Below are 11,111 nucleotides of genomic sequence, written 5' to 3'. Positions count from 1 at the left end.
AGGCCATAATCTCAGCGGCGATCAAGCCAAACATCGACCTTACCCTTCACGGGAGCCGTGACGCTGAACTACCGGATTCTTCCCCGGCCACGGACTCCGAACCGCCTGCGCCCACGCCTATCGAATCCGATTGGGCGCCGATCATGGAGTTCACCTCCGCAGATATCTTTCAGCACTCGCCCTTCGGCGACATACTGAACTCATTAAGGTCTCTCTCCCTGTCAGGAGAGTCCTGGCCGAACTATGTCCGTCATGATTGGGATGCGGATGACGAAGAAATTCGCCGCCCACCCACCACCCACTTAATAGCCACTGTCGACGATTTGACCGACATGCTCGACTTCGACTCTGAAGACATCGACTGTATGGACGATGATGCAGGAGACGAACAGGAACCACTGCCCACAGGGCACTGGACGCCCACTCCATCATATGATGTATACATGGTGGACACACCCAAAGAAAACAACGACGAAGAGCGAAAGGACGCAACGAAGGGTTGTTCCCTCGAGAAGCAGTCAAAGCGGCGGCGTAAGCGCCGCTCCAAATCCCGCCTCGGCAGAAATAGCAATCATATAAACCCAGCGATAGAGCAAGGTGAGCCAGCGGACGACAAACATGGCATTGAACCATCGTCCGACCAGGGCAACACGGAGAATCAAACCGAACAACCCGACTCCGTCGAAGATAACAGTCCGGATAACATCACACCGGACAGGCACCCAGAGCAACAGAATACCCATAAAAGGCTTGTCGCCACTGCGAGGAGTCTGAAAAAGCAGAAGTAAAGGCTCAGGGCCGCACAAGACACACTCAGAATCAGATGGAGTGAAGTACTCAACACTGAAGCAAAGTACGGCGGTAATCGCCACACCAAGAGCTACCCGAAGCGAAAGTTGCTACCTGAATTCGATGAGGAGGCCTTAGATCCCCCGCAATCAAGAAACAAAATGGCCATCCAGTCGGATAGACGACCTCGTGGCCAACATAAAGCGGCAAACGACGCCGCACATAAGCCAGTACGCGATCCACGTGAAGGCTCGCATCAAAAAGACGACGCAACCAGATCCATCTACGGGCCACGCAAGCGCGCTCCAGCACGCAATGCAACACAACAAACATCCCAACACCACGGTACACCCAAATACAGGGGTGCCGCACACCCCCTATGTTTCACCGATGTGGTGCTGGACCATGAATTTCCAGAGGGATTCAAACCCGTAAACATAGAGGCGTACGACGGAATGACAGACCCTGGGGTCTGGATTGAGGACTACATCCTCCATATCCATATGGCTCGAGGAGACGATCTCCACGCCATCAAGTACTTACCCCTCAAGCTCAAAGGGCCAGCTCAGCACTGGCTTAAAAGCCTCCCCGAAAACTCCATCGGAAGCTGGGAAGAGCTCGAAGACGCTTTTCGGGCAAATTTTCAAGGGACCAATGTCCGACCTCCGGATGCAGACGATTTAAGCCATATAACTCAACAGCCCGGAGAGTCAGCTCGAAAGCTTTGGAATAGGTTTCTCAGTAAAAAGAACCAAATAGTTGACTGTCCGGACGCCGAAGCCTTAACATCTTTCAAGCACAGCGTTCGAGATGAATGGCTTGCCAGACACCTCGGCCAAGAAAAGTCGAGAACAATGGCAGCATTAACAAGCCTCATTACCCGCTTTTGCGTGGGCGAGGATAGCTGGTTAGCCCGATGCAGCACCAGCGACCCAAGTACATCCGAAGTTAGGGACGAAAACGGGAAACCATGGCGCAACAAAAACAAGCGCCGGAATAAAGAAGACAGCCCGAAGAGCATAGCGGTAAATGCCAGATTCAGAAGCTCTCGGCCAGATCAGCAAAAGTTGCCCTCCAAAGGCAACAGAGACAAACTGTCCAACCTAAACAAGATTCTAGATAAAATATGCCAGATCCACAGCACCCCCGACAAACCTGCAAATCATACCCATAGAGAATGTTGGGTCTTCAAGCAGTCCGGCAAGCTCAACGCTGAACACAAGGGGCGTGATACACCAAGAGAACACGAGGATGAGCCTCGCAAGCAAAGCACTGGGGAACAGAAGAAATTCCCACCAGAAGTCAAAACAGTAAATGTGTTACACGTGACAAAGGGGAGAAACAAAGCGGCACTCCTAGAGACACATGCCCCAGGGCCTATCACCGCGGAGTTCTGCCACTGGTCATCCCAACCGATCACCTTCGACCATCGGGATTACTCGGCAAGTATCCGGCGTGTAGGATGGGCTGCCTTGGTGTTAGACCCGATAATTGACGGATACCACTTCACACGAGTCCTGATGGACGGCGGCAGTAATTTAAACCTGATATATGAGGACACAGTCCGCAAAATGGGGATAGACCCAATAAAAATTAGCCACAACAATACTACCTTTAAAGGAGTAACGCCAGGCCTAGAAGCCCATTGCACGGGCTCCCGGCTACTAGAGGTTATATTCGGCTTTCCGATAACTTCCGCAGCGAAAATTTAACCTTCCACATCGCTCCGTTCCAAAGTGGCTATCAAGCACTACTCGGACGCGAAGATTTCGCTCGCTTTAACGCAATACCGCATTACGCTTCTCTCATGCTTAAGATGCCCGGTCCATGTGGTATCATTACAGTAAACGAAAATATTGAGCGCTCCTTGCGCGTGGAAGACCGTGCGACTGCCTTGTCAGCCGCACACTAAACGGCCTCACCAACTAAAGCATCTGATAGGTCGTTAAGACCACGGACACGGTTGGACGAGTCCGGTGCAGCTATATGTAATTGATACAGGTTTGATGGCTATACCCCTATTACAATACAAGGGGCTCAACGCGCGCAAACAAGTGGCAATTAGGCTCAACTTTACTCATTTTGAACTATATATTGTTTATTTAGTATAACTTACCTTTTGCACGGTAACTTTTCAATTAAGTTCTTCTCTTTTTCAGATGATCATCGTGCTACACCCGTCCAGAATACGGCACAACGGAGACATAGGCGCAGACGTGCAGCAGGGACCCATTCTAAGGATTCTTTTTGGATTAAGACCCTGCGTAAACCTTTTTTACTGTCTCTTGTTGATACACATCCCTCGGATTCTCAATACAATTGAGAAGGATGCTGACGTATTGGCATGTGGCCACGTCAGAATATTGCACGTACCTGGACACCAGGGGCTTATTATAAAGGGCACTGTTTAGGCCCGGTTTACATCATAAAGACCGAATACCTTAGGGAGTGTTCGGCGTCGCGAGTTTGGCCTTATATGCATCAGCTCTGAATCATGTCTTTGGTCAAATGTTGGGTTTGCCCGGCTCCTGTGTTTTGCTGCCTTACGTTCCGCTCTATCGGCTAAGGCGGCACCAGGAGAACTACTGCGATTGTGCCCTGGTTCATCCGGACGAGCACCTCAGTAGAGAAAGCCGAAAACTGACTATCATGATATAACGTGAGACTGGTCAACCACTCGATGACCTAGCGGAATCTTCGGGATTCCTCTGCCTTAACGAAGGGTCGTTTCCCGGCCAGGGATGTACGCGCCCCGAATCCGGATGAGCGCGGAGCCACCAGGGGCTATATAGTAGCCCCACTGTCAAACTCCTCTGGCTAAGTGAAAGTGTTAAAGCATTATAGTCCGGTTGCCTAGTTCGCTGCGCTATCACCTCCTTAATGGACCAAGACGTTGGATCAAGTGTGAACATGCGTCTTCTGCGAACACCCCCGCATTATATGCGTGGGGGCTGAAGCCGACGACTGCCATCTTTCAGGTTATATACATATATACATAAACGGCCGCACAGGAGGCATCATTATACTTTCGAGCAAAAGTATAAATACAGCCTTGATAAATTCAATAAAACATTGTTTGTACAATGGGACTACATGTCACTGAAAAATAATATTCTTTGAGCACTGAGCCTCTATCGAACGAGCGCCTTCAAGGACTTCTTCAAAGTAGTGCTCGGCAGCCACTCGGCCTATGGCCGAACCCTGTGTTGCAACAGTGATGGCCTCCATCTCCGCCCAGTATGTTTTGACACGGGCAAGGGCCACCCGCGCACCTTCTATGCATGCTGATCTCTTTACAGCATCAATGCGTGGCACGACACCAAGGAATTGTTGCACTAAGCTAAAGTAGCTATTCGGCCTTGGCCCTCCTGGCCAGAAATGATCCACAACAGACCTCATGGCAAGTCTGGATAATCTATGGAGCTCGGCCCAACCGGTCAATTGCTCATTCAGCAACAACAGACGGACTGGAGCGTGAAACTGTGACCAGAACAGCTTCTCCACTTCGGGACCTTTCTGATCCTTGAAGTACTCGGCCGCATCAACAGCACTTGCAGCCAAATCCATGTACTCGTCCGCATAACTCCATAGCCGGTCCAGAGGAGCATATTTCGGATCTCCGAACTTAGTCTGCAACAAGAAGGGCTTCCCAGACGCGATATCTGTAGCTTGATTCAGCTCCTCCTTCGTCGCTCTAATTTTGGAGCAGGCTTCCTTGGCAGCCACCCAGGCGTTCTCCGTGTCCGTCGCCTTCGCCCGGTTTTCCTCTTCAAGAATCCGGTAACGGTCAGCAGCATCTTTTAACTCCACGGCCATCTTGGCAATTTTTTCTTTGCTCTCCCAATGTGTGGCCTGTTCGGCCCTGAACTCTTCGGCCGCTTGCAAAGCGGCCGCATTGCTACTCCTTGCTTGCTCCTTGGCTCGGGCAAGCTCCGCCTGAAGGGTCTCCACGGTGGCCGCCCTATCTGCAGTCACAACATATTAAAGATACTGGCATCATGCTGCTCTTATTATGTGACGATCACCAGAAAGGCCACTCACCCTGTGCCTCGTCAAGCCGCTTGTTGACAAGCACGATGTCGGCATATGCCGCATCCAGCTGCCGCTTTAGTTCGGCATACCCATCAGTCCGGCTAGCCACCGGAGTTTCCACCACCTGCACATAAAGGCAGTCTGGTTATTACCTGGGACTATGATACTCTGTTTGCCGCCGTTTTCGACGACAATCAGATTCTCAGGGGCTACTACCTACACAGGGCACATCTAAAAATGTGCGGTATTGTCAAAAATGTACATCATTTCACATACCTCAAAACCCGTTAGTAGACTCATAAAGGCTTCATGCAACCCGCTTTCGGCGGACGAAATCCTTTCAATCATCGTACCCATCAATGTGCGGTGCTCTTCTGAGATAGCCGCTTGCTTCAGCAGATCCCTCAGTATGTCCGATCGCACACCAGATGGTGTCGGACTCTTTTGATTGCTCCCTCCGAGAGCCGGATACTGAGGACTTCGGGTGGCCATAGGATTACCTCCTGGCCTTGCCGGATCAGGAGAAACCCTCCGCGATGACACCTCGGGGTCGCCCGCTTCGTGAGGCGGTGTGGCAGGGGGAGGCGTTTCGCTCTCCATCATCTCCGGAAGAAAATCCCCCGAAGACGAGCTCTGCTGAGAAGGACTAAGATCCGAACTGCAAGATAAATACTTCGGTTATTTTCCTCAGAAGTAGAGCAAGATATGTTCACTATTAAGTACCTCTTGATTACTTACAGCTCAGTAGAGGGCTGATCCCCGCGCGGACATTGTGCGGCAAGAATACCCTCCGAGGCAGGACCCTCTGGCGGAGATTTCTTCTCCCGTTTGGAAACCTTAGTTTCCGGATCTTCAGAGGTAGTCCTCTTCCTTCCCCGGGGAGAGAGAATGTCAGGTTCTTCCCCTTGGTTATCCTCCCTTGTGGAGGCACTCATTCCCTCGATTGGAATAGGTAGCGATGGAGGCCCGCTTTCGCCCTCTTTATTCCCCCCTTCATCTTCCTTGGAGGGTACCAGACAAGGTGCTGGCTCGAGCATCTTTTCCACCACCGGATTGTCCAAGCCTTCAGGAAGGGGGGTCGAACACTGGATCATCTTCGCCTTTGTTATCTAGTCCTGGTCAAAGAGCGATTCTTCAGAATGATGTCATGATAAATAAAAGGATAGTGTGTTCGGCCATGGGATTACTTACTTGGGCAGCGGGGCGGTTGCAGTTCAGGCACACGTCCTCGGTAGTGTCCGGACACTCTATTTGGGGTCTGAAGAACGATTTGTATATCTCCTCGTATGTCAAGCCGAGGAAATTCTGAATAGTGCGCGGTCCTTCCGGGTTGAATTCCCACATGCAGAGGGGCCGACGTTTGCAAGGCTGGACTCGACGAACCAGCATAACTTGCATTACCATAACCAGACTGAAATCTCCCTCGAAGAGATCTCGGATACGGCTCTACAGTATTGACACGTCCTTGGCTGGACCCCATCTAAGCCCCCTGCTGATCCATGATAGTAGTTGTGGTGGAGGGCCCGAGCGAAAGGTGGGGGCAGCTACCCACTTGGCACTTCGGGGAGCTGTGACGTAGAACCGCTCCCGTTGCCACAATCCGGGCACCTCTGGAAAGGAACCCATTGGCCATGGAGCATCAGCAATTTTGCTTATTAGAGCACCTCCGCACGCCGCATACTGCCCCTCGACCATTTTCGGCTTCACATCGAAGGTCTTGAGCCACAGGCCGAAGTGAGGGGTAATGCGGAGGAAGGCCTCACAAACGACAATAAATGATGATATGTGAAGAAGGGAATCCAGGGCCAGATCATGAAAATCCAGCCCGTAATAGAACATAAGACCCCTAATAAAGGGATCCAGAGCGAGGCCTAGTCCTCAGAGGGAGTGGGAGACGAACACAACGCTCTCGTTTGGTTTGGGAGTAGGGACGACCTGCCCGCGGGCGGGCAGCCTATGCGAAATTTCGGCGGTCAGATATCTGGCCTCCCTCAACTTCTTGATGTCCTCCTTCATGATGGAGGAAGGCATCCACCGGCCTTGAAGGCTGGATCCGGACATGATTGAAGGTCCGAAGCACCTGACCTAGGCTTTGGGTGTTAGAACTCGAGGCGGGGGAAGGATTTGATTGAGCACGGGAGGGAAAAAAGAAAAAGCCTTGTCCCTTTATAAAGGGGTTGAATATCAGGCGTCCTCCTCGTGGTCGTTCGAGACTTACCTAAAATCTAGGAGTCATACCAACAGGCACGGTTGGGTTACCCACGTTTGTATTGATGAGAATCCCGTAATAAGGGGAACACGATCTCTGCTTTGACAAGATGTGTCAAGAAACCACCTCGCGTTATGTGCGGGGCTGGTTAAAGAAAAACGGCTCAAATAATTACCGGACCGTGGCGTGATGTCATGCTGCCAAAACGTGTCAGCAGATTAGATTTGTGGAGATATTATTCTCTCTACGGTGGTATGTGGAAATTATTTTGCAGGGTCAGACACTATCCTTGTATTCAAACTCTTTTGTGGTGTATTCAAAGGAGGAACCCGCCTTGCAATGCCGAAGACAACACTGCGCGCCGGACTCATCGTCATTGAAGTCTGGTTCAGGGGCTACTGAGGGAGTCCTAGATTAGGGGGTCTCCGGACAACCGAACTATATCCTGTGGCCGGACTGTTGGACTATGAAGATACGAGATTGAAGACTTCGTCCCGTGTCCGGATGAGACTCTACTTGGCATGGAAGGCAAGCTAGGCAATACGGATATGTATATCTCCTCCTTTGTAACCGACCTTGTGTAACCCTAGCCTCCTCCGGTGTCTATATAAACTGGAGGGTTTTAGTCCGTAGGACAACATACAATCATACCATAGGCTAGCTTCTAGGGTTTAGCCTCTCCGATATCGTGATAGACCAACTCTTATACTACTCATATTATCAAGAATAATCAAGCAGGACGTAGGATTTTACCTCCATCAAGAGGACCCGAACCCGGGTAAAACATTGTGTCCCCTGCCTCCTGTTACCATCCGCCTTAGACGCACAGTTCGGGACCCCCTACCCGAGATCCGCCGGTTTTGACACCGACACCTGCGATGGGGCGGGTGCTCGGAGTAGGGAGGCACCGACGAGTCAGTTCAGTAGGGGGAGCAAGGCAACTCACAGGAAAACCGGCGCGACGGCTCACTGAGGAGGTGGTGCGACAAGGCCGGGTCACAGTCAGCGGGCGGCCCAACGGCAGAGCAAGCGAACCGGCAGGCGGCCGGGCCAAGCGTGAAGTGAGCCAAAGGAGGTCATAGTAGAAACGGAGGCAGCCCGCCGAAGCCACAGAGGTGGCAGAAGTGACGATTCGTCGGAGGCTACGAGTACAGGGAATAGGCCGGAGGTGCGGCTGAAACCACGGCGTCTCGGAGGTGAGCGACCCGGCTCGGAGGTGCAGTTGAGTGGCGGCCCGGTTCCATCAGCGAGGCTTTGGAAGCGGAAGCAGGGCCAACTCAGAGCAGCGGTTTGACGGCGGGCGGTTTGTCTTGCTGCGGCAGAGGAGGCAAGGCGGCAGAGGTGACTTGAGCGAGCCGCCCGGACGGGGCGCGTAGTGGCGCGAGCCGGCTGCTCGGGGCCCGTCCATGGTGAGGCCATGTTGGATAAGCAGTGAGCCGGGGAGGCGGACCCGGCGGGCCGGGTGTGGCGGCGGGCGGTTCAATGCGCCACAACAGCTCATCTTGGTGAATTGAAGTGAGTCCAGGGCGGCTCTCGACCGCGGTGGAGGTGGGTCGAGGTAAGCCCGCTTCGGCGAGAACAGCTCACAGTGGCGACTGGCAATTCAATGCTAGGCATAGGCGGTGATTCCGCGGGGACGAGCGGCGGCGGCTCTGGCCAGCGACGGCTCTGGGCGAGGGCACAGAGGCAGCCATGGTAAAAGCGACGCGACACGGGGTTAGCGAATCAGCGGCTCAATGATTTTAGAATGGAGACGTGGGGCCTGCGGCTGTGTCGACGAAGGCATTCGGCGGAGGTGAATGCATGGCAGAGGAGGGCAGCAACGCGATGGTCATAGTAGAGGCGGCTCGACCTCGGCAACTCAGGTAGGCCGGTGGTGATTTGAGGCGGCTCGACCACGGTGGCTCTCGGCGACTCAAAGAGGCGATACGGGTCATGGCAGATCAACCACGCGGGTCAACGACGGCGGTTCAAGGCCAGCAGAGGCGGAACGGCCCGGCGGAGCCGCGATGCAGAAGGCGACTCTAGTGCGCGCATAGATGCAAAGTGGGGAGAGATGGCTGGTGATCTGTCCGTAGTGGAGGCGATTCAAAAACAGCTCGGAAGCAGCCGCGGTTTGTGGAGATGGCTGGGCCGACTCTCGCAATGAGACTGGATCAGAGGCGATGACGGTTTGAGACAGGTCCACGGGTCGGCTCGGAGCTGGTGCAGGTGAAGGCGATGAGGCGGGTCAAACGCTGCAGAGGAGAGGCGGCGGCTCTCCTGCAGCAGAGATGGAGCGACGGGTGGATGGGGGTAGCTTCAATGCAAGGATGGCTCAAAGATAGCGGCTCATGGGCGCATCCATAATGGCGATCGACGACGTCGGCCGGAGGCGAGGCTGTAGAAGCGGCGGCTGGCGACTTGTGACCCGTCAAGCGGGTTAACGGAGGAGTGGCGAGCCCAACAGCGAGGCGGGGTCAGCCCACGGGTGCGGCGACTCATCGATCATGTGAATCGGAGGCGGCTCAGAGTCGAGTTGACGAGTCCGTATGCCTCTCCTGCCCCTGGTCGTTGACGATTCCTCTTCTTCTTCTAGGACAAGAACTTGATGATTCTGCCTGGTAGCCTTTTAATTAACAATTGTAGATGCACGTGGGTATAACAGTAGCACTTGGCTCTATTTTCTGTGATAAGTGGTAGCATCAGCGGTGCGTAGTCTCCTCGGGATTTGATCTAGACGGATGAACCGCCATATATGCTTGCAGCGGCGCATAGGTAGCAACCCTAATTTCTCTTCCACCTTAAATCTCACAGATGATGAATCTGGACTGATGAATTTAGAAACTGATGCAAATCCTCTCAAACCGGCACTTCTTCACCCAGAAAATTGTGAACTCCTCGAAACCCTAGTTAAGATCCCTCAAGAACTCAACACCATCGTGCGCAGGCCCCACGGTGGGCGCCAACTATCGTGGATTTGTCACAGCAGATGTCCTAGTGAAAGGACTTAGTTATGAGGCCAACACATCTATGTGGTAGCTTGAGAGGGGTTGATCGGAATCGAGAGATGCGAGGTGGATCAACACACAAGACAAGGATTTATACAGCTTCGGGCCCCGGGAAACATCATCCGGTAACAACCCTACATGTTGTTTGTGGCTAGATCTCATTTTGCTCATGAGGGAGTCGCCGTCTCTCCGGCTCTCCTAGTTGTGTCTAGACTTAACCATTATTCAACTCTTCCCTCTTGGGGTGCCCTGCCCCTCCTTATATAAGTTGAAGGGGCGGGTTACATTTAGAGCCCAACTCGGATTAAGACTTAAACTATTCTGACTTCTCATCACGGGCTTCTCTCCATGGGCTTCTTAATGTCTTGGGCTTCTTACAATCCGGCTTACAATCTGGCTTACGGTCTGGCTTACCATCTGGCTTACCGTCTGGCTTAACATCTGCAGGCTTAACATCTTAAACAATCTGCTGGCTTAAACATCTTAAACATCTGCCGGCTTAAACATCTTAAACATCTACCCTCTTACCAATGAAATACCAAGTCCCAGCCGGGTCATATCTCTGGCCGGGTCATACCGCGGGGTATATCCCCGACAGAGGTCCTCGTCCACCTAAAGGTGATCCTGTGTTTGAATTAAAACAATTGCTTGATGATACGTCTCCAACGTATCTATAATTTTTGATTGCTCCATGCTATATTATCTACTGTTTTGAATGTTCATGGGCTTTATTATACACTTTTATATCATTTTTGGGGACTAACCTATTAACCCAGAGCTCAGTGCCAGTTTCTGTTTTTACCCTGTTTTAGGGTTTCGAAGAAAAGGAAAATCAAACGGAGTCCAATTGAACTGAAACTTCACGGAACTCATTTTTGGAAGGAAAGAAGCCCAGAAGACTTGGAGTGCACGTCGCGGGATCTACGAGGAGGTCACGAGGCAGGGGGGCACGCCCACCCCCCTGGGTGCGCCCTCCACCCTCGTGAGCCCCTCGTGGCCCCCCCTGACGTACTTCTTCCGCCTATATATCTCCATATACCCTAAAAACATCCCGGGGCACAATAGATCGGGAGTTCCGCCGCCAGAAGACT

General features: G+C 52.5%; 1 protein-coding gene across 1 annotated transcript; it reads right to left on the bottom strand.

The window, feature by feature from the left end:
• Window positions 1-3,798: 3,798 nt before the first annotated feature.
• On the bottom strand, window positions 3,799-8,824 carry LOC147965662 (uncharacterized). Its single transcript, XM_087528310.1, has 5 exons — window positions 6,013-8,824; window positions 5,560-5,936; window positions 5,098-5,479; window positions 4,831-4,945; window positions 3,799-4,754 (listed from the first exon to the last, which is right to left on the bottom strand). The coding sequence occupies exons 2-5, from the start codon at window positions 5,913-5,915 to the stop codon at window positions 3,886-3,888; spliced, it is 1,722 nt and encodes a 573-aa protein (XP_087384436.1). The 5' UTR covers window positions 5,916-5,936; window positions 6,013-8,824; the 3' UTR covers window positions 3,799-3,885.
• Window positions 8,825-11,111: the final 2,287 nt, after the last annotated feature.

Source organism: Triticum urartu, chromosome 6A, assembly GCF_056163025.1.
Source record: "Triticum urartu cultivar PI428250 chromosome 6A, HENAU_Tu73, whole genome shotgun sequence".
Lineage (NCBI taxonomy): Eukaryota > Viridiplantae > Streptophyta > Magnoliopsida > Poales > Poaceae > Triticum > Triticum urartu.
This window is presented reverse-complemented; position numbering and strand designations above follow the sequence as displayed.

Bases quoted from the DNA above. Each gene is read 5' to 3' on its own strand.
- LOC147965662 (XM_087528310.1), bottom strand. From the start codon at position 5,915: ATGATCCAGTGTTCGACCCCCCTTCCTGAAGGCTTGGACAATCCGGTG. The intron at 5,480-5,559 runs GTAAGTAATCAA...TTTATCTTGCAG, and splicing joins GATCAGCCCTCTACTGAGCT to TTCGGATCTTAGTCCTTCTC. The intron at 4,755-4,830 runs GTGAGTGGCCTT...TTGTGACTGCAG, and splicing joins GCGGCTTGACGAGGCACAGG to ATAGGGCGGCCACCGTGGAG.